Source organism: Agelaius tricolor, unplaced genomic scaffold (genome assembly GCF_023055355.1).
Source record: "Agelaius tricolor isolate 1412-34295 unplaced genomic scaffold, bAgeTri1.0.p SCAF_6, whole genome shotgun sequence".
NCBI classification, from domain to species: Eukaryota; Metazoa; Chordata; class Aves; order Passeriformes; family Icteridae; genus Agelaius; species Agelaius tricolor.
Window position 1 is genome coordinate 11,686,265 of NW_027269266.1, and position 22,191 is coordinate 11,708,455.

General features: G+C 37.3%; 1 protein-coding gene across 11 annotated transcripts in view; it reads left to right on the plus strand.

Moving 5' to 3' along the window:
* Positions 1-19,331, plus strand: part of PARD3 (par-3 family cell polarity regulator) — a 445,322-nt gene extending 425,991 nt beyond the window's left edge. For all 11 annotated transcript variants that reach the window (XM_071428678.1, XM_071428674.1, XM_071428686.1 and 8 more), the window contains 3 exons: positions 3,116-3,236; positions 12,375-12,502; positions 15,891-19,331. In XM_071428678.1, the coding sequence (XP_071284779.1) occupies positions 3,116-3,236; positions 12,375-12,502; positions 15,891-16,284 (643 nt within the window). In that variant the 3' untranslated portion in view covers positions 16,285-19,331. The remainder of the gene's footprint in view (positions 1-3,115; positions 3,237-12,374; positions 12,503-15,890) is intronic.
* Positions 19,332-22,191: the final 2,860 nt, after the last annotated feature.

Genomic DNA, 22,191 nt, shown 5'->3' on the forward strand with positions numbered 1-22,191 from the left:
ATGGCAGGTTAGGACAGAGATATGCAAGCCCTCAGTGGTGAGAAGATTAAGGCAGCTGTAATTTAACCTAGAGAATTAGAACAAGGTTGAAATGAAAATGGAAACCAAAGGAGGTGAATCAAAGATATAGTCTAAGCCCTCAAATAATCTTTTAAGAAATATATCTTAGTGCCTCCTTAGCTGTCTGCCTTTTCCTCTTCTAAATAAAAATATTTAATTTCTTGATTATTATTACCCACTGACTTGATCTCACTTTCTGTTTCTTAGAGACTTTTTGAGCTCGAAGAAATTTGAGGAGATACAGAAATGCCTTTTTTCTAATTTTTCTCTTTTTTCTTCTGTGAAATAGTTCTTTTTATAATTCACTTCTTTTGCAGTTTTCTAAATCTGAGTCACGTCCCTTGCTTTTCAGATAAAATAGAAATATTGTTAAAAGATTTATCTTCTCTGCCATTATCAAACCTTTAATAAGTTTGAATAACTTTTCTTAAATCAGCATGTCTTCTTTTTTCTTTTCATTTTTTGTAAGGGTTTCTTTGGCATTAAAATAAGTCCTTAGGTCTGGAGACAAGTTGATCATAAATCCCAGGATCCTCCTTGTCCTTTGTTACTCCTCTCTGCACTGTCTGCAGGGTGTCAAGTTCATGCATTTGCTGTTTGGGAAAGGACACATTTTGGCTTCATGGCGTGGACACTAAGCATTTATTTTCTTGCTATTCCTCTGATAAGGTAGTTGTTTTAATGAATAACTATCACAAAATGTGCAGAAGCCCTCAGGTCTGTAATAACCCTTCCAGTAGCCCATTTTGGGGCTGGTGCAGTGTATCCTGGATAGTGCACAAGGTTTAGTGCAGTACTTTGGAGCTGACCTTCTGTTTGCCATTGGATAAACTGCTTCAGTGTCACTTCTGCACTGTGACAATTTAAAAATCTGAAAACAATTCTAAAATCTGAAACAATCGTGATTACGGAACCCTGATGCGTTCCATCTTGAGTACTACAAGGTGTCTATGGATGCCCTTTTTTCTAGTAATTTTTGCACAGAAATTCAATGACTTTTCTCTTTTAAACATATTCTTAGACCTAAAATTCCAATATTTACTTCACTCTTTTTTTTTTGCTAATTATATTATTATAATATATAAATGATTATTATATTATATAAAAAAGCAAAAATTTTTTTTTTGCTTTTTTAAGTGCAATTTATCATATAGGAAACACCTGTCTGTGTTGAAAGCCGTGGACTACTTGTTTGTTGGATTAACAATAACAGTTTTAAAAATCAACAGACCATTTAAAAGTGTCTTGTCTTGTATTGGATTGTGATGAATCCCTTTAAAATGTGAAGTGTATAGCAATGCATGGGAAAAAAACAAGTGGTTGTATAGTAAAGCTGGGCAGAATTTGACAATAAGGAATAAATTTACATAAAATGAAACTGTAAATGGAGATAAGCTGTTTCACAAAATGAAGTTGAATTAAGGAAATAAAATTAGCAACACACCTACAATGAAGTGGAAATCTTGAAAATACCAGTATTTCATTTCCACCTGTTCTAAATTAAGCTTTCTTTTAAATGTACTTTTCAAAATGGTAATTTGCACATAGAAATTGACTTACCCTACAAATAAAGCATTTCCTAAAGCTCCCATTTGGGTTTTAAAAAAGCACGAAAGAAAACACGTCTCTAAATTCCTTCCTTTTCTTTTCCTTTGGTTTCAAATAAATTTTAAAAATAAATCAACCCAAACCACTTCAAAAATTAGCCTTTGCCAGAACCATACTAATTTTTCTGTCTGGCCAACCAAGCACTGATAAACTCTATTTATTGGCACTGAAAAGAGTGGGAGGTAATGTCTCAAACATCTACAACCTCCAATCCCCTGCACCTACCAGTCCCAAAAGACATGGAAAACAGTCACAAATGGGCTCTAGAATTGTCTCTTTTCATACAAAATGAGATACAGGATATAAATTCACTGTGTTTTATTGTACCCTGTGTCTAAGAAAGGAAATCTATGGAATTGCTTTCCATTGTCTCTCTGCATATTTCTCTTTTGAAACAAAGTAATAGAAGTCCATTCCTCATCAGCTCTTTTGAAATAAACAATGAAATGCAGGGCACAAGAAGCCCACAAGAATAGATGAAAATGCTTCTGGTTAGTCTTGATATAGCATATTTGTTTGTCAGGCTTTCTGTGGCTCCCACATTAACATGTTTGAAAGAGGGAGGTTGTAGGGTCAGGTGGGAGCTGCACAGCTGGAAAAATGTCAACAAGATTAATAAATACCCACTTTCCCCCTTCTCCATGAAATAAGCCATTCCTGTGCATATTTCATTACATGCACATGGTTTCATGTACACCTGCACCGTGGAGCATGGATTACTGGGTATTGTGGAAAAATTGATGGTTTTGAAGGATTGAAGGTCCTGGGTGTGCTGGTTTGTATCAGTGCCTCTGGGACTGAGCCCTCCCCAGCCACCAGTGTCTGTGGAGCCAAGGGAAGCCAGCTCTCACCTGCTGCCCAGATCCATTCCTGCCTATGGCCCTGTCAAATGGATGGCTTTTTACTGGCCCCCAAGCCTCTTAATGCTTTCAGACTGATCAATTTAAAAGACTTGTTAAAAACAGAACTAAGGGATGACAGGCTCTTATTGATTGGGGAAAATAACCAAATTTTATATAGGTAGAGCCTCCAGACATTGTAATTAATTTGATGTGAATAAAGATCAGATAGTACTACAGTTTATTGATCGGGGAAAAGTATCTTTCTTGTTTATTCAGTAGCAGAGATCATTAGGACTTTTAATTTCCCTTTATGTTAAGTCTGACACTACTATATCTATTCTTCTTCATTCTCTAGGAGTGACATATACTGAAAAGGTGCCAACAGCTTATGATAATTTTTAGGAATATTCTTATTTGTCTTGTCCTTGCAACATCTGAAACTTCTTTATTAGACAAACAGCATTAGTAACCTTTAAAAACCTAAAGATCTTTGGACGAAATGCTTGTAAATTATTTTCATGTCTGCAGTCCTGCACTGCAGCAGCAGTCCCAGTCACAGGTGGCAGTTCCCAGGTATATTGATCATTTCCATCCTTCTCTTTTAGCAACAGATCCACCCCCAACAACCACGACCGGATACAGCGCCTGCGCCAGGAGTTCCAGCAGGCGAAGCAGGACGAGGACGTGGAGGACAGGAGACGCACGTACAGCTTCGAGCAGCCGTGGGTGAGTGTGCAGGGCCTGCCAAAGCTGGGACACCTGCCTGAATCCTGCTCTTCCTGGGTGGGTTGGGAGCACACCAAAAGGGAGGCAGGGTGCTCTGCCTCCACGCTTCTGCCCTTGCTGTGATCCTCATTTTAGGTTCATTGATGTTTACTACAGTTCTAAACTTCTTCAGCCATCTGTCATGGGTGCAGACAGCATTATTTGCTCCGTGGTTAGACCCTTGACTCTGGGAGTTACTGCTTGGATTAGTATCAAAGGCAGTACCTATTGATCTGAAATTTTCAAGGAAAAGCAGAATAATATACATACTAGCAATAAATAATGGAAGATGTAACCTTGTAAATGCTATTTTCTCTGAAACAATATCACTGTTTTGAGTTATTTTCATAAAGGCAGAACTATGTCTTTTCACAGTAAAAGAGAGATGAGCCTCCTTTACAGTAGTACCACTCTGACACTTACATTAGCTGAGACAGTTCTATACTGAGATATATGTCCTAATTGATCTTTTAAATCCTGTTCAAACTGATCCAGTAATGTGATACAATTATTTAAATACTCGTGCTTATCTTGATTAACATAATTAAATGAATTAGTGCTGCTTTTTAATCAATTGCATATCCTAAATTAGGATCCATTAAATATGAGGCAAAACCTATAATTTTGTTGAAAATTCCATGATAAAGACAGTGAACAACTTGTTTGTGTTCCCAAAAAAGTGGAAACTGTGTGATGACAGCAGTAGAAACTCTCACAGCTTCCTCTGAAGCAAGTGAGGGTGGCGAGCTATGCTCAGCATTGCCATGCACACGGGACTGAGGTGAGAATAGCCAAAGAGCCACCATGTCTGTGTAAGAAGTCACTGGGAACAGCAGTATCAGCATATAGGCTTCTCTTTTCTTGTATTAGAAAACATCTAACTTCCTCTGAAATGGAATAATTTTTATGAGCAGATGCTTTCAGTTTGAGGTGGGGAAGACAATGTGCTAGCTCATCACAGGGAGTTCAGCCATTTGGGGTAGGTTGGGGGTGGGTGTAGTTGATACCTTCTGTTACCCATATCAGCTACTGTTTGCTTTCCAAATGAGAGATTTCAGCAACACTCTTGGGAAAACTGTGTATGAGAAAAGCTTGCACTCTTGAAGACTTGAGAACTTAACTACTGGAGGTCATGGGCCAAATTGTTGTATATCTAAATGCCATAGCAACTTCAGACAGTCAACTTGGCTTTTATTATACTTTCTTGTAATGAATGAGAAGGGAATTATTTGGATGACAGACTGATTACCTTAGGAATGGAATAATTTCCTAAATTCTGGGTCAGAACATTGACCTTTCTATTTTCTCTTATTCAAACAAATGTTATCTCTCTGTTTACTCCCCTTCTACAGATCATGCAAATGAGCTCAAAGTGACTAATTCAGCTTAATGTATTAATATTAGTTCTGAAGCTTATTGTTGCTTTTGTAGGAGCTGCTCTGCTGTTAAATACAAAGGTGACCAAATGTTTTATTTTAGATAAGTACTTTAAAAAAAAGTTGCCCAGAGTCTATTTGACTTATAATTTTATTTTTCCATCGTGTACTCCAGCCTTTCAAGATCACAATGCTTGGAAAGGATAAAGCAATGATCTCATCCATTTCAGCACTACAGTGTTTTAAAGAGCCATTACCCTCTTTTTTAAGGAGTGTGTTGTACTACTTTAACATGTTAGTCTAAAATTATAGACTTTCTTGAGACAACTTCTCAAAACAGATCCAGATGTGTTATTAAATACCGATGACACCAAAAAAATGCAGAATTGGTTTAAAATACATGTGTAGGAAAATACTTAGATACATTCATCAGTGTGTTTTCAGTCTTCTCCATCTGGGAGCTGTTGGTTCCAAACCACAGCAGTGCAAAGTGCAACTGTACGTGGGCCATTGTTGAAAAGAGAGTTTTCACCTGAGGGAGATGCGTTGTGCAGCCTACATAAACAAAAGGCTTTGCATACAGAGAAGCCTCTGAGCCACAAGGCAGCAGTCAACTCTGACCTGGTTAGGATAGAAAGAGAGGAAAAGCCCATCCTTGGAGAAGTGTGTGCTATGAGGTGATAAGTAGTTTGCATTTCTCATTACCAAGCTGATGGCATGGTTGAGGACAGGGAATGAAGTGCTGATGTGATGGGGGACTGTTGGTTACTTTAAGGAAGTATAAAGGAACACGGAGTTTGCAGTGGAAGTAATGGATGCTGATGGAAATCTGGCAGCTCTGAGGATATTCAGAGGAGCTCAATGCCTCAGAAACCCACTAATATATTATAAAAATAGTCCTGTAAACCTCACCAACTCCAGTTTCTCCCAGACTATTAATGACCTGTGACACAGGAGTCCAGTTACCTGTGGCAGATACCTTCAGTCTCCTCCCTGGGTGGGAGGCAGATGTCATTCCATGGAGCACAAGTGGCTCTGAGTGGTACCTGTGGGTGCCTGGCCCATCCCTTCCTGCTGAGGCCCATCAGGTGAAAGTCATTTCTCTGTACTTGAGCAATGCAACAGCACTGGACTTTTTGCCCCACTGGGTTTGTCCTGCCAGTAAACAAAGTACTTGACTGCCTGTGAGTGTTCAACAGCATCAGGCAGCTGAACAGACACAAAAAGTGATAGTGCTGGAATGAGAGGACACTGTCTATTAAGCAGCATAACATTTCTGCTCAAGGCCATTTGAATGACACACTGTTAGGGTTTAAATAACTGCCTATATGTTGCAATATCAAGCTGTGTCTAAAATTCACTGGTTCTGTAACCTGAGCCAAAGCTTTATGGAAGGGATTTTTGTATTTGTTTATTTTAGGATGGCTTTCTCAGGCATCAGAGCTTTTCTTTTTTTTTCTTTTATGTGGTGCTTTTTATGTGTTTGTATTTCAGAAAGTGAGGTACAAGAGGCTTTTAAGGGCAATACTATAGGCCTGATGTTGCATGGGAAAAAAGATAAAAATAACATAAAATTTAATTAATCCATTTTAATCCTGCTGGTGTTAATTCCAGTCAAAGTGCAGAAATGTGTATCTGGACATGCAGAATTGCATGGAATTACAGTGTGTCTGCTAATATTTAAGCCCTTGATGTTGCTATGACACTTTTATACCAATGAGGATTCTTTTGGGGCTGATTTTTCTGTTTTGTACCAAAGCTGAGCCTGTGTTTTCTGTGCTTTTCTGGATAGGTCTGCTGAGGCTTACTTTGTACCAGTTCCAGACTTCGGGGGACTTGGTTGTAATTTGTTCCACATCTTGTATTTTTGCCTAGTCACATCTTGATTAACAGACACACCCACCCCTTCAATAACAAAACCACAGCTCTGTAGCCCTAAATGCCATGGGAGTGAACAATCCAATTTTAAAAAAAGCATTTTAAATCCATGGAAAACACTACAGCTGCTTGCCAGTCCTGCTTGTGGAAGCACACCAGTGATCCAAAAAAGCCCACAAAGATGCTTAGGGACAAAAGTTGGTGCTTTATTTCATCATATTCAATACAATAATTGGTGCTGAAAATGGGAGGTGGCAAATTCCATTCACAAATACATTCATCTCCAGTCATGCTGGATCTATTTGAATGACAGGAAAAATCTGGTTTTGAGAGAGCAGCTCAGCAAAATGTACTTAAAATATTTAGGAGTCAAATAAAAATGTGCTTGATTTTCTAAAGATAACAGCTAACTAGGTCATAATATATACACTACCTGACTTGGCTGAGTATAGCTTTAATTACATGCACAAATTTGTGAAAAGTAAATAATTACATGATTTTCATAGAGGAAAGACTCCAGGAGTCCTAATAATATATTTATACATGGCTTCATAACTAAAGGCTGAGAAGAGCTTGGGTTTTTTTCTGCTTGGCTGTTTTCTGCTGTTTGTTGGTGTGTAGGTCTTGTCTCTATAGAAAAAAAAATCTTTTTTTTTCTCTTTAATGTACTTATTTCTTATCCCTTGACCTTCTCAAAGCCATACTAAATTTTAAATAGTCTAAGATTCTTTAGTAAACATTTTTATTGCTATAACTTTGACCATAGCATATTAATATTACATGAAAAAATGAATAACAGACTTTATTCAAAACAAACATTGTAAAGTTTCACTCTGTAAATTATGTAGAATTACTCAACATATTAGTGAGAAAGAGAAGTATTGTAATAATTCTTTCTATTATTAATCCATTTCAAGCATCTATTTTAGGACATTTTATGCAAGATATTAGGCAATATCTAATGGAGTATTGCAGCAGACAAAAACCTTAGAAGCTAAATTGCAGTTTTTCCTATCTCACAATCTCTTTCAGAGAGGAAACCAAAATTATTATTATAATAACTTTTAGGAAAGTGTATCCACAGGTGATTTCTCTTTACCTGTGTAGTTAATATCCATTTTATATATCAAATCTGCAAAGGATTTAATAAAATACCAGCAATTTTTGCTAAGGTTTAGGCTCTAACTTTAACATTTTTTTTATTTTTAACTTTTTTATCCACTAGCTTTAATCTACTGATATATTTGAAATTAAAAAATGAAGATACAAGATTTTAAAATGAAATTAAGTCATTTTAGTTAGTAAAAAAACATATTTATAGCTCACAGTGAGCATAAATACCTCAAGCAGAATTTCAGGGCTTAGTGGTTTGTTTTTGCCATACTGAAGATTTTCCTTCTGCTGCTCCTAATAGAGAACAGAAATCATTGTTCCATTCTGCTCAGCTTCCTACATATACACCACAGAAAGGTACAGAAAGGGATTTTCTTATTACATGTTGCTTGAGTTAATATATGCACCTGTTGGCAATTTTTAAAAGACATGCTGCTATATGTTCTCTTCACCATAGCAACATAAACACAAAGATGGAAGTAAAAATAGTTTTCAAGGACATCTCCCTGAGACACTGAATGTCTTTTATCATTCTGAATTTTGATATACACAGTTACTGGATTGTCTGTCATCTGTGCCAAGTACATTTACACATAAAGCAGGCAAGGTCATTTAATCTTATCTATTTCTAATTAATGCTGCACTATGAGAACCACAGATTTTTGGGGGGCCTTGTGCCTGCCAAGTTCCCAGGTGAACTTGAAACTTCTTGGTTAAACACAGAGCTTAATCTAGGAAAAAAAAAAAAAAGCGCATTTATTTTAATAAAATAGTGGGGTTTTTTAATAGCTGGGAAAGTACTAAGGGACTTGCTCCTTTAGTAATCTCCTTGTTAACTATTTCTTTATCAACCCAAAGCGTTCTGTGAGTCTGAGTAAGCACTTGTCCCAGCTTGTCCCCGTGGCTCCAGGCTGTCAGATAGGAATGCCACTGCCACTGGTAGATCTCCTGTCCCCTGAACTGCCTGGGTCTCCCTGGAAAGCCCAGGATGGCCCCATGATCTCCTCTCTGTAATTCAGTGGCAGCTTTGATCTGTGCCCTTCCTGAGGGATCCCTGCTGCCTCCACACAGGACTCCCCTGTGTGGGTAGAAATGCCACTGTGCATTTCACTACAGGGACAGGAGCTGTGTAGGCAGCCCCTGGGATAGGCAGGAAAAGAGAGGAGGGACATTTGTCCCTAAAATATCTTGCTCTAGCCTGCTGATAATGGTCACTGCAACTTGAGGCATGAAGGTTGCATGTTCTGTTACAGAGCTACTCTGTAACAAAAAATGTTGTTTGCATAGAGTGAGAAGGTAGAAACTTTAAACTTTGCAGCCCTGGTTTTAAATTAATGCATCTTTGGGAAGAGAGCTGTGTAATTTCATCTACCTTAAAGCACAGTTTTATATGCTGAATATTGTTTAACAATGCTGAATGCACTATCATTGCCACTTAAATGTATTGTGGAAGACATGAACATACATTTATTTGTATAACTCAGCCTTGATTGTTATTGTGGCCTTGACCACATCCTAATTTAAAAGGTCAGTGCTTGTCATACATCTCATTGCAAGCAAAGCCAGAGTTCTTATCAATCTATTCTGTGAGGACCGAGCTGTTGCCAGCTTTGTTGGATGGTTTCAGGTTGTTATAATTGTACTTAGCCTTGTGTTGATATCAGTGTTATAATTACTTTGTTACGTGTGTTCCTGTAAACATTTTTTTGCTCTGTTGAAAGATCTGAAAATAGTGCAACATTCTTAATTTTCTCCATTTTATGCTATCATAAATGGACTGGGTATTTATATAGATGTGTGTTTAGGAATGGATTTTATTAAAATATATGTGTATAAAAGCATACTATGAGAACTGAGACAAAATTACCAATTCGTTTTTGAAGAGCAGTTATTTATTATATAAATATTTTTTGTTTAGTTACTTTAATCAACAGCACATTGAAAAGTTTTATCACTGTATGGAGATTTGTGTTTTACTGAGCAAGTTAAATGTCCAAAATGGAATATATTGAGTCTTTATATCATCATAACCACATATCGAGGGCATTCACAATGAGGTTTTGAATGAAAAGTTTTGAAAGAATTGCCTTTTCATTAATAAAATGGTTTTATGATATGGAATTTATGATCGCATACAAAGGGAAGATTTTTGTGTCTCATTGACATATTTTTGGAAATGAGATAATAGATTCAATTATATGAACAGCTTATTCTAGATGTGAACAACATTCAGACTAAATATATGTCCTTTCCAGATTAGCTAAGTATTGCAAATCCTCTTAGTTTACCAGGGCATACCTTCAGTAAATCAGATAATGGATTTGAGATGTTTGCCTTTAGACCCATCAAATTATAAATGTTGTCCATTAGATGAAATTCTTTCTGAACTGCAGAGACTCCAGACCTGACTCCTCAGATCCTGTCATTCTGGCCATGCACTACAGCAGGCAGACAGGAGTGACAGCTCCTGCCTCTATTGAGCCATTGGTTCCGCTGTGCATTAAAAAGAAATATCTCTGAAGTTACATTTTGATCTTAGTCCATTCATACTGCATTAGGACTTTCAGAGCCCCTGTCACTTTACTGCAGGCTTTTGTGGTAACTTCATCTCTCCACACATGTGTGTTTGCTTTCTAGGTGATGCATTTTATGGTCCTGTATAAACCTAAACTGAGCAGCAGCTCAATCTTATCTCCACCTTTTTGGTGATTTAACCATACTCTGTACTGTCAAGTTCTTTAATCCATTATATTTACAGCCAACTGAAAAAATTGAAACTGTTTTCAAATAAAGAGAAGCAATTTTGATTTCATGTCTTATCTATGATAACTACTTTCTCACATATGACATAATGTAGCTGCAAGCTTTCCAATGTTGTTGAAGTGAAACCCATGAAATTAGGAGATTGGCTGTAAAATCTTAGTTTAAATGTTTTTATTCTTTATGGGGAACTTGATACGGGAACTTCTGAGTTTCCCTCTGGTTTGCTGTAAGCTGCTTATAACCACACAGGAGAGAATTCACAAATAAACCCTATGATTTTCAGGTAATCACTCCCTTCCATAAGCTGAGCCCTTCAATAAAATACCAAATGTCAGAAGACTCTCAATAAAGTCAAGAAAGTTAGAAATGTTGACATATGCAATAACTGAAACGCTGCTCTGTATGTGTAGCCCTTATTTAATATAGTAGGAAATCTCTGTGGGGGTTGTTGGTTTGGACATACATATGTACAGCTTATTCATCTCTAAGAAAATTTCCCACAAGGCTGACACATGATTCTGTTTTCTCAATTTGTTGCTTCATCTCACCATTCCTAAAGCATTTTTTCATTAGAAATGCTGTTTTACAGAGGTTTTTACAGAGTAAAAAGTAACCTGTTCTGAAATAGACATTTCTGTTACATTCAGGATTCTCTTAAATGAGTTCACTGTTATTCCTAGTCTGTGCTTTCACATTCTGATTATTTCACCCAGGAATCTTCTTATAATGGGAAAATTGTATCTGTTAAATTCTGAGCTGAGACTGATGCTCTGTCTGAAGTGCATTCTCATTGACAAGAAATTTCTAAAAGTTGTACACCTGTTTAAAACGTGTTGTTTCTGGCTACCTGCAGGTGCATGACTATAGTGAGACACGTCTCAAATGACAACTCTAGTTTCTAAAACTTGTCTTCTATGTGCAAAGCTTTTGGAAATCTTTTTTCTCTTGCATATATTTGTGAGCCATCTCTTTCTGCTGCAGAAATTATAATGGGGAAAAAAAACAAGAGATGTTTGTTTTGAGGAAAAGCAGAGATAAAAAGGCAAAACATGCTTTTAAAAGTAAGTCTGAGACAAGCTGTATCAGTCCCAGGCTCAGACAAGTGCTTATGCTCCCTAACCTCCCCATATTTAAACTTACATATTTTGAATAGTACTGGTAATTTTAAGGAGAAAAAAACTAATGCTCTGTTTCTTTGTAAGCAAAACTTTATTAGTAAAACAACAAGAAAAGCCCATAGCATTCTTTGATTTTTATTTTGCAAAATGAAATCACAAAATCTGAAGAAAGTGATAGGTATCTCTACAAAAGTAACCTTTTCCATGGTCCAAAGTTTGAATCCAGCCATTCTGTCAGATCTTGACCTGTAATACTCTCTATTCCCAGAAAGACCATCCATTTTCACTTGCTTTTAGTATTGGCTTAAGCGTTTCAAATTGTCACCTCATCAAGATCCTACTCAGAGATACAGGAGTCCTCATTGTCCACAAGAGACTTGCTGAATTTATCTCTTTGATCATATTGAACCAGAAAATGTTTTCCCAGTCATGGGCCAACTGAAAAATAGGATGGTTCCACTAAGGCAGAGCATCACTTAAGTGTTTTGGTGGGGTTCAAAGGAGCTGCTGTGTTCCTTCCCCCCTCAAATCCTTAGGGGGGTGTAGAACTTAGCATTAGCAGGGCTAGGCTAACTTACAGTCTGAAAATCTGTTCCACTGGCTTAATTTAAATTACAGTGTTGTAAAAGCATAACCCATTCTGGATGATTCCTTGCTCATACATCTCAGAAACAGAATTTGTAGCACAGGCCACTGTTACGGGTCAGAATTTACCCTAATTATTGTGCAAGAGCTGCTCGAACTGCGTGTTAAAACAAGTATGGCTGTATTTGTACAATAGCAACTTAAATGACAGCTCTTTTGTGGGTGTTTTTCTGCTTTGTTAAAGACACTTTCATTTTGTTTTGTAGCCAAACACCAAGACATACTCGCAGAGTGGCAGGCACTCCGTGTCGGTGGAGGTCCAAATGCAGCGGCAGCGGCAGGAGGAACGGGAGAGTTTCCAGCAAGCCCAGCGCCAGTACAGCTCCTTGCCCAGGTATGGGAACTTCCAAAGCTCTTTGTGCCTAGGAGCCTGCAGCTAATTTCATTTGTGGTGGAAAATGTCAGACTTTGTGCAGACACTTTTGTTCAGCATTGATATCAGGTGGAATGTATTCACTGCGGAAGAGGCATAGAATTTCTTAAGTGAGAGCACGTGGTAGCTGAGAATTGCTTCAGAGAATTTCTTCAGAGCTGATTTCAGGGGAATTTGATGACATTCAGCACCCAATAGAATTGAAATATTAAAACAAACCTATTCTTTGTGGGACACCATCCAGTTTAATTTTCTGCAATTACAAAAGTCTCCTGAGCATGACATGAGGTGTCCCATTTTGATATGTCAGATGATTTTTTTTTCTCTTGCCTAATTCCTTACTGGGTAGAAATTTCATCTTTGAGATGTTACTATGGAAAAAAATTAAAAGGGGAAAAAATTTCAAGACCTCCAACAAAAAAACATGGAACTGAGAAAATTATCCAGGAAACCAAAGGTCTTCAAGTTTGCATATATACATTTTTTAACAGATATAGAATGCTGAAAATTAATTGATTTTTTGTGTAAACAAAACTATATTTTTTAAAAATAGTAGGTGCTTTAAAGGACTAGTTGTTTGGGCAAAATGGCTTTTACTTGATATTTGTTTTAAGAATTAATAGAAGTTTAGCCAGCTTGTATTACAAATTAACTCTCATAGTTAAGCATTATGCAAATAGTCTTTGCATTTTGAAATATCAGCAATGGTTGAATGGAGAATAATTTACACCAGAGCTTGGTGTCAAATTGCTTTCCAATAAGGCTGTATTTTTTTTCATGACTTGTGTGGAAATGGTGTGGAAAAAAAAATTTGTTGTGACAAGATATGTTTTACGAGGTATAACTCTTTTTTTGGAAACAAATATAAGCCTTATAGCAAAGTTATCTAGCCATGAACTCTTATCTTAGCAGTATCTTTGAAAATAAAACAGTTTCAGATTTTCAAATGCTTTAACACCTTGCAGTGTAAAATTTTTTCTGTTAAGTTTGGAAGGTGGGAAAGGGAAATGTAAAGTTCTTGTATTTTCTGAGATCATTAGTTTCTCATCTTGAAAATCTTTATATCCCCTCTTTGTTTTATCTCTGCCTTCCTTTGGAACTGACCACACCTATTAATGCCATATTGTTTCTCCTAAGTAATTCTCTTTCAGTTATGCTAGCCCCACTCAACCATGTTCATTAATAGCTTTAAAACTATGATGCTTAAAACTTGCTTCCCCGTTCACAATGGCTGGTAGCATTTAAAAGTTGGAATCAGTTCCAGTGCTGTTCAGTGGCAGAAATTAAAAACTCTAAGGTGAAATTTAATCTACAAAAAAATTAATCAACAAGAAATATGAAAAATAGATCATAGAACAGCTCATAGAAATGCTTGTTTTGAAAAGAGTTACTGAGAACTTTACTCAAGGTGGTTTTCAACATGAGAAATGGCTAGCAATCTAGCAATGCACGTTACTGTGTAATTAATGATAATTTAATGGATTAGTTTGAGCTCTCTGGGTGTTTCAGCTGTGCTGAGAGCAGACAGAACTGCAGGGCTAACGTTCAGCACTGTAAATACCACAATACTCCTGTAACAACATTGAGTTCTCCAGCTTTACAAACTGTTCCTACACTGTGACTGATCTTTAAAGAAATCCTACTGTTACTCTGAAAAATGTAGGTCCCAAGCTTAATGTTGCAAGCATGACTTTGTAAGGATTGAAGTTTGTACACTGGCTTCATTCTTGAGCTTTGTTGCCTTTCATCCTGTGAATTCTCTAAGAGCCTCCTATTTTTTCCCCTTTGCACATTCAGATCTTTAGTACCGAAGGCAAATAAACTCTTGAGTCAATTTTAAAGGAACTTCCCAGAAAGACAGGGAAAGTGTGCCAACTAATTTTGAACAAGTACCAGAAAACAGTCAGTAAATTAAATTGGTTCAACTAGTCATCCTCTTGTCCCATGTGAAACTGTAAGAGCAAGGTTTGACTCCATGTTAATTTTGTATTACTTAAAATTTATCTTGCTCTAGATCAGGAACCTGACAGTTTCGTAGCCTACAGAGGTTCGTTCAATTTGCTCTTGTTCCAGGGAGTGATAAAACATGACTCAGAAGCATTGTTGCTTTGGCAGAGTTGGATATGAGATTACAAATAACAGCTATAAAAATTTTGTAAGAATTTACATTATGTTGTAACTTTTTCTGCAATAATTCACATTCATCTTGCATAATATTTTTCATCCAGAGGCCTCAGAATCAGTTATGAAATAAGGTAGATATGGTAATTTTCAAATAATACATGTAGAAGGAAGATTGCAAAAGCATTAGGTGACTTTTTACTTTTAGTAATGGTAGAAAAATTTTCCAGTTCTCCTGTCCCTCTGCTGCATATTCATTGGATGAGGCACACTGTCATATGTGATGACATGAAAAACCAAGCCATATATAAACAACTAAATTATTTTCTTATTGATTTATGTCGCAATATATTTTATTTTATTGCTTGATTCTCATACTCTAATTTTAATCTCAAAGTGGGTATCTCTTTTGCTGCAGCAGAAAATTGTTTTACTTTATCACCACCAATCTTATTTTAAATTCATACAAGCATCTAGCAGTTTGATAGTAAATTAAAGTTATTTCAAAACCATAATCTGTCTTCAAAATAATGTGGTGATTTATTGTGAAAAGAGATAAGAATTTGTAATTCCTGTGTGTATTTGGCCTATTTATCTACTCCCTGGAGCCAAAAAATGAGTAAAAAATGTTCTCTCTCCCTCTTCTTTTACGAAAGCTATAGCAGACTGGGAAACACTCCTTATAGCACAAAATTCCTTACTTCTGGACATGAGAGGAAGAAACTGGAACTACCTCTCAGTAATGGGCTTTACCTTCTGACTTGTGCAGTGTTAGGGCACAGGTGTTTTAAGGACCTGCCTGTTGCACTTGATTAAATAATCAAGTGTCAGTCTAGATTCAAATCTTTCATGAGTGACTTTACAATTGTTGGCTGTCACCTGCATTCTTAGGAAGCACAGAAACACCTATGGTCTTTCCTAGTCTGCAACTGAATTATAACACTTTTCTTGAGAACATGAGGGGAATTATAGCTGGATGGCTTTTCATGGTGTATTCCTCCTGCAGAGGCCTAGAAATATAGTTCAGCTCTCTAGGAATTGTTCTCCCAACAAGAGAGACAAGAAATCATTTTGGGGCAGAAGAGAACTGTGACTCTAGAAAGTGACTTCTGGAGAATGCCATCTCTGGGCATGGCAGAAGCTGCTTTCTTTCCAGTGATTGTTGTCAATAACAGTCAAAGGTGAACCAGAACATTTGTCTTAAAAACCCTTTTCATTTTTCTTTCAGGCAAAGCAGGAAAAATGCCAGTTCTGTATCTCAAGACTCCTGGGAGCAGAGTTATTCCCCTGGAGAAGGGTTCCAGACTGCAAAGGAAAATCCCAGATATTCTAGCTACCAGGGATCAAGGAATGGCTATATGGGGGGACATGGCTTTAATGCCAGGGTGATGCTAGAAACACAAGAACTGCTCCGTCAAGAGCAGAGGCGGAAAGAACAACAACTGAAAAAAAAAACTTCTTCTGAAGGGCCTAGCAACTATGACTCATATAAGAAAATTCAGGACCCTAATTATGCCCCTCCTAAAGGTCCTTTCAGACAAGATGTACCGCCTTCACCATCTCAGGTAGCGAGGCTGAACAGATTGCAAACACCAGAAAAGGGAAGACCGTTCTATTCTTGAGGTGAAGAAAAGGAGGATCAACTTTCCATGCAATAAGGAACATTTTCATATAAAGACTTCTATTTTGAAAACTTTTTACGCTGATGGTACTAAGGAATATATCCGTTTTCTATTTCAGTGCCTTTGGAAATCTGGGCAAAGCAATGGTGGGCCTTACGTCTTTGCCGTTCTGTCCCAAGTGTTGAATCCATGGAAGGGCATTCCACCATTTGACAATCATAGTGGAAGTGAGCAGCACTGTCCCTGCCTTCCCAGTTCTCTAGCCCAGTCCTGTAGCTGTCAATGGCTTTTTGCTAGGATTTGTTGTAATGTGTTTTACTTTGCAGTGACTTATTATACCAACATGCAGCTTTGTGGCATAAAATTAATGAATTTGAGGTTGAAGGAAGCATTGACATGTCCTGTATTATTTCTCTTGGGTCAGAAGGAGGTGTACATATTGCTCTTGAGTGGATAAGGCTGAGCTCTACTCTGAATTGCAGTTGGAGTTCTGATATGTTTTATGGTGGAGTCATTACCAGTCTTTGTTGATCAATATTTAAGTGTCTATATGCTGAAAAACTATCCTTCTTCTATTATGCACATACGCACTCTTTTTTTTCTCTCTCTCTCCCCACTCTGAGCTTATTAAAAAAGCCTTTATCCTGACTCATGAGGAAAACAATATTAAGCTTTCAGTTATCCTGAGAATCCTGTTCCAATTGCCTTATAATCTTAATGCACAGTCCATTACAAATGAAATAACTGGAGAGAGATTATTTATACAGACACAGGGAAGCCTTTGATAAGTATATTTCACTATTTTATTAAAGATGGGAAATTATGAACACACATGCAATTGAGTTCTGCTTTGCTTTGCTTCTAAATTAATTTGGTCATATGACATTTGTATCTAGGAAGAGAACTAGGGAGGGTGTCATGTCAGCTCATCTAGTACACAGTAGTCTTTGGACAAATTTTGGAGATAGCTCCAAGTAAGAGCAGAGGAAATCAAAGTTTTTCTTTGGATCAAATACCTGTAAAGAGAACAATTCCCTCTTTTTAGGCATTGTGAATCTTTGTGGACAATTTCCTTTGTGCTTCCATATACCATATTGTTACATCGTGATGCTACATTAAAAAGAAACCTTTAAGTACATGAATGAGAGATAAATGGAGACAAGCTGTTACACATCATCCTGAAAACATGTCAGTATCCAAAAATTACTAAGAAAATGATTGCTCTAGCAGAGAGTAATATTCGAATGTGCATATGGGATATGAGAATTTCTTTTGCAGCAGCTGTTTTTCTGTTTGTTGGTCTGAACTTCATGTATTGTAAAAAAATATAGCTGGGTTGCTGAAGTGCCTGCAAATCCTGATGTGAAAAGGCTTGAGAATGGATCTCAGCATATTGTGTAAAAAAAGGAGAGAAAGCAAGAAAAAAAATCATGTATTGCGTGATTTAAAAAAAAAAAAAGCCTATTTTTTTTTACTGGCACATTTTATTTTTGCGCCAACTCATTTCTAGAATGTATGTGAAATATCAGCACACATATCTGTCTTTTATGCCTGTTTGTTAACAGTTTTTGTTGTTAATAATGTACTCCATGTTTAAAAGTTCTTAGTGTAAGCACAGTGACGTTGGATGACAGTAGCTTTTTTACACAGAATTTACAAAACTGTGTAAAATGGCTTTCCTTGTACATATGAAATTTAGAATAAAAGGCTGTTTCCATCCTTGTCTTGGTATTGCCTGTAGACTATGAAAGCTGCTGCAGATATTGAGTTCAAAAAATTCCCAACAGATGTTGTTTTATACTATTCCTAATGGTTTGTGTGTGTGTGTCATCCTCTCAACATGAAGAGAAGAGAAGAGAAGAAAAGAAAAGAAAAGAAAAGGAGAAGAAAAGAAAAAAGAGAAGAGAAGAAAAGGAAAAGAAAAGAAAAAAAAGAAAAGAAAAGAAAAGAAAAGAAAAGAAAAGAAAAGAAAAGAAAAGAAAAGAAAAGAAAAGAAAAAAGAAAAGGAGTTTACAACCCATCTGAGCACCTGAAGGCTGTCCTCAGAGGCAAAACCCACATTGTTTAATGTGTTGTGTTATTTTAGGCCATACCTATGACATTTAAGAGGCACTTTTTTAAGACTGACCTCTGTGGCAAAAATCTTCTTTTCTGTAGCATGGAGTCCTTTTCCCAAGGACAGCACTGTCAGAAGGACACCCACTGCAATCTGGCCCAATCCAGGCGTGTGTTTGGAACCCCCTCTGCATTTTTTCTGTGTTTTGGGGTCTGATGGGAGCCCTTCACAGGAATGTTGGCATGGTGGAAAATGGCAGAAGGCAGATTTATGAATAAAGCAATATTTACACTGCCAATAATCCTCTGTTTCCCCCATTAGTATTGGAGCTGAGTCTGGTTTTCTCCTTCTTCCCCTCATTTCTCATTTTGTTGGTTACTGCAGGAATGTCAATCATGATTCTGTGTATGCATGACATCAAGGTGTTGCCATGGCAATAACAGTGTCAAATTATTCACTGTGACTTTAGAGTGGGATCTCAAGGGGAAGAACAACAGGATCTGTAGGGTGGACAGGCAGCTTTCAGTGCCCAAATAAAGTAAAGGCAGGATTTTCCAAAAGACTTGAACTGTAGTCTCATGCATTTGGGCGTGGGGAAATAATTGCATTTGCAGTTTTGCAGGCCTTGCTGTCTCATCTCCTGACTGCACTCCCAGATTACATAGTTCGTCATTTCTGCAGATTTATTTGCACTGGCAAATAATTGCAAGCGCTAAAAAAATGCATCAACAGGAATAGAAAACAGGTTGAAGTCCTTTTCAAAACAAGACCTTTGATAAACTGTTGTAGGAAAAAGGGCATGTGTTTGGAAAAGTATGAAGTACAGGATGTTTTATGTGTGAGGATGGCATATGTTAAAGTTTACTCTTCTATGAAACTCCTCTTCAAGGTGTTAACAATTTACCATAATTAGATGTGTTCATGAAAGAAGGCAGATGTTCTCTTTGGGCTGTGTCTGTGTTATGTTAGTAAAGAATAAGGTCTTTTTCTGGCTTTGTCACCCTGTCTTCTTCCTGACATAGTGTAGACAGGATTTCTAATATTAACTCCCATAAGTTGCAAAGGGTGATAAGGAAGTGGGAGGGAGATATTTTAATAGAAAATGACCTTTAGTTCTGCCTAGTGAATAGATTCAAAAGTTAATTGAGCTAACCACATTACTGCAGTAATCTGTTTGTGGATGCATTACCATTATGAGATTAAGTCTGTAACATTAGTATATTTGAGAATGGTCACAGGACAGACTGTAAGGGAGCTCACAACATCGAGGAGTGGGTGTGCAGCTTGCACATTTTGCTCTGTTGAAACCCTGAGAAAACCATCTGCAAAGCCTCCTGCATTTTATCAAAATAATTTGTTAATGCTATTGAAATTCCTTGGGAAAGTTTAATATTACTAATGCAGAATACTGCTGCCTTTCTCAAAAAACCTATTTCCCCTCTTCTTATGGGCCTCCTTGGAAGCATGAGTGCAACCCTAGTGAGTTATTGCATAGGCCAGATAGTTTAATGCATGCTTTGAGAACTCTGCCATCAAAAACAGTGAAAAATGGCGTAGAGCCCAGCTGAACATGGCTGGAAAGTGCAATTGCCATTTACTGCTGGCAAACAGCTGGAAGAACAACAAAACAAAATTTAAGCCCATCATGACTGTAGATATGTGACCATGACTGTAGATATAAGGCCTGCCTTTCAAAGCTGTGCTGATGTTTTGGTCATGTTCTCTCTGTTAATGAGTATCTGTAACACTGCATTTATCTGTTCTGGGTATTTTGAGAAGGGGAGGGTTTGGCCAGACAAGGAAGAGATGTGCCAGATTAGCAATGTTGGCTAAACATAGGATATTCTTGAGTAATTCAAACCTTTGAACTTGGGTTATTGAGATTTAAAGTGAATTTGGCTATTGCATGTCCTGGCTTGCAAGACTGTTTTCAAAATATTTCCTAATTCTATTTGCTGTGCCTGACTGTTTCTACATCTTTCTCTCCCAAGTCCTCAGTCTAGTTAAAAATAAGCATTGTAAGGAATCTGTCAGGAATGCAAATGCAGAAAAAGACCTCATCTATTTCTTATGCTGCTGTTGTGCCATTCGATCCTAGCCTTCCAGACTCAATTTAAAATTTGACTTCAGCATGGCAGAGGAAGGGTGAGGGTCAGAAATCCACAATGGAGGCTGATTTTGTGAAAGTAGGGTTTGTGTGTGTGCATGTGTGTACATGGGAAAGGCACAGACTGGGTTAATTTGCCTTTAATTCATGTCCCTCTTCAAAAAATAACTTGTAGCATTTCTTCACTGTTTTTCCTATCTGTGCAGAAAACAGCTATGATTTGATGCACATGGTCATTGTTTCATGCCTCCTTGTAATCTCTTCTAATTTGTATCAGCATCACACTCTTTTACATCTGCTGATTAATTCTCTTGCATTTATTTGTTTCTCTAAATGACATGCAATTCATTCATATCCTAGGCTACTTCTTGCAGTGATTGATTTTTCTCTCTTAGATTTGTAAACCTATTGTAATATTTTTCTCTCCTTAGGAGTAGTATTATCTTCTGTAATTTACACTTTAATCAATTTTAAAAATTGAGACTGGAAGCTTGAGTTGGGATTACACAAAAGCAGACTAAATAATATGGCTTTGATTTCTATTCTGCATGCAGTGCACACTTCCTAGGCACTTACAGGGACTGGACAGAATACTCTCTGAATGAGATGAAGAAAAACATTGAGCCTGGGATCTTTGGAAGAAAAAAAATTAGGGGAAGTTTGGAAGATATTTATGCCCACTGTGTTCTGTCTACTGTGAAAAAAAGCAAAATTCCTTGTATGTGTCACTCTGCCTGACTGATAGTTTCAGAGCTCAAACTGACATGACTGTGGTTTAAAGGCAGATGGAAGAGGAAGCCACTTGCACCATTCCAGAGGATGCCAGGACCTGCTTCCCTTGCAAATAGGCTCCCAAAATTCTGTTTTCAGATGCACATCTTACAGCATCCTGGAAGTCTGGAATGAGCTTACATTCACAAATTGATCTCTCAGTGCAGTGACATCTGTCAGGGAGGGAGAGATGACAGCCACAGGTGATAATAGCTTCAGGTATTAGATTTTAATCTGCTTGTTTGTAGGGGTAATCCTTGTCTTAGAAAATTAAGGAAAAAAATTAAAAGGGAGGAGGAGTTGTAAATGTGAGTAAAAAGGTTCTCCACTTCCCTTACACCCTTGTCACTGTTGCAGCCACTGGGATTTGGTTGCCTTTTCTTCTCCTTTTTGCCCCAAAGGCATAAAAAGGAATAAACTAGATAGCAGTGACCTCAGCACAAAACTCACCACTGTCCTAGAAAGTCACTCTATTGTGTAGTGCATAAGGTGTGAATTAACAAGGCGACAAGGAGAACAACGTTTCTGTCCCTCTGTTATTTCCTCTGTGGGTTTCCCTGGAGTGTGTTTAGATTGTCAGTCCTTTGGACAAGGAGCTGTGTTTATTTTTTATCTGTAGGACAGAATAGTATTGTTGGCAATAAAAGCTGGTGACTATTTGGTGGCAGAGGGGGAGTTGATGTGAAAAGAGTTTTTTAAAGTTGATATACATGGAATTCTGCAGCAAGTGCATGATGTATTCCTAGCTGTAATTATATTCTCATTTATAAGTACATATTGCAGGGCTCTTTGCTACAGTTAAAATGAGTTTCTCAGGTCTCTTTTTTGATCTAAGGCACCACTTCTTTAAAGTTTTTAGAGATTGAAAGAAATTTCTTGTGGAAACAGGAGACACATTCCTGAAGTCACTGTTTGAAGACTGCAAACTATCAAGAGGTATTTTAAGAGATTTTCAGGAGCTGCAGCCTTCTGC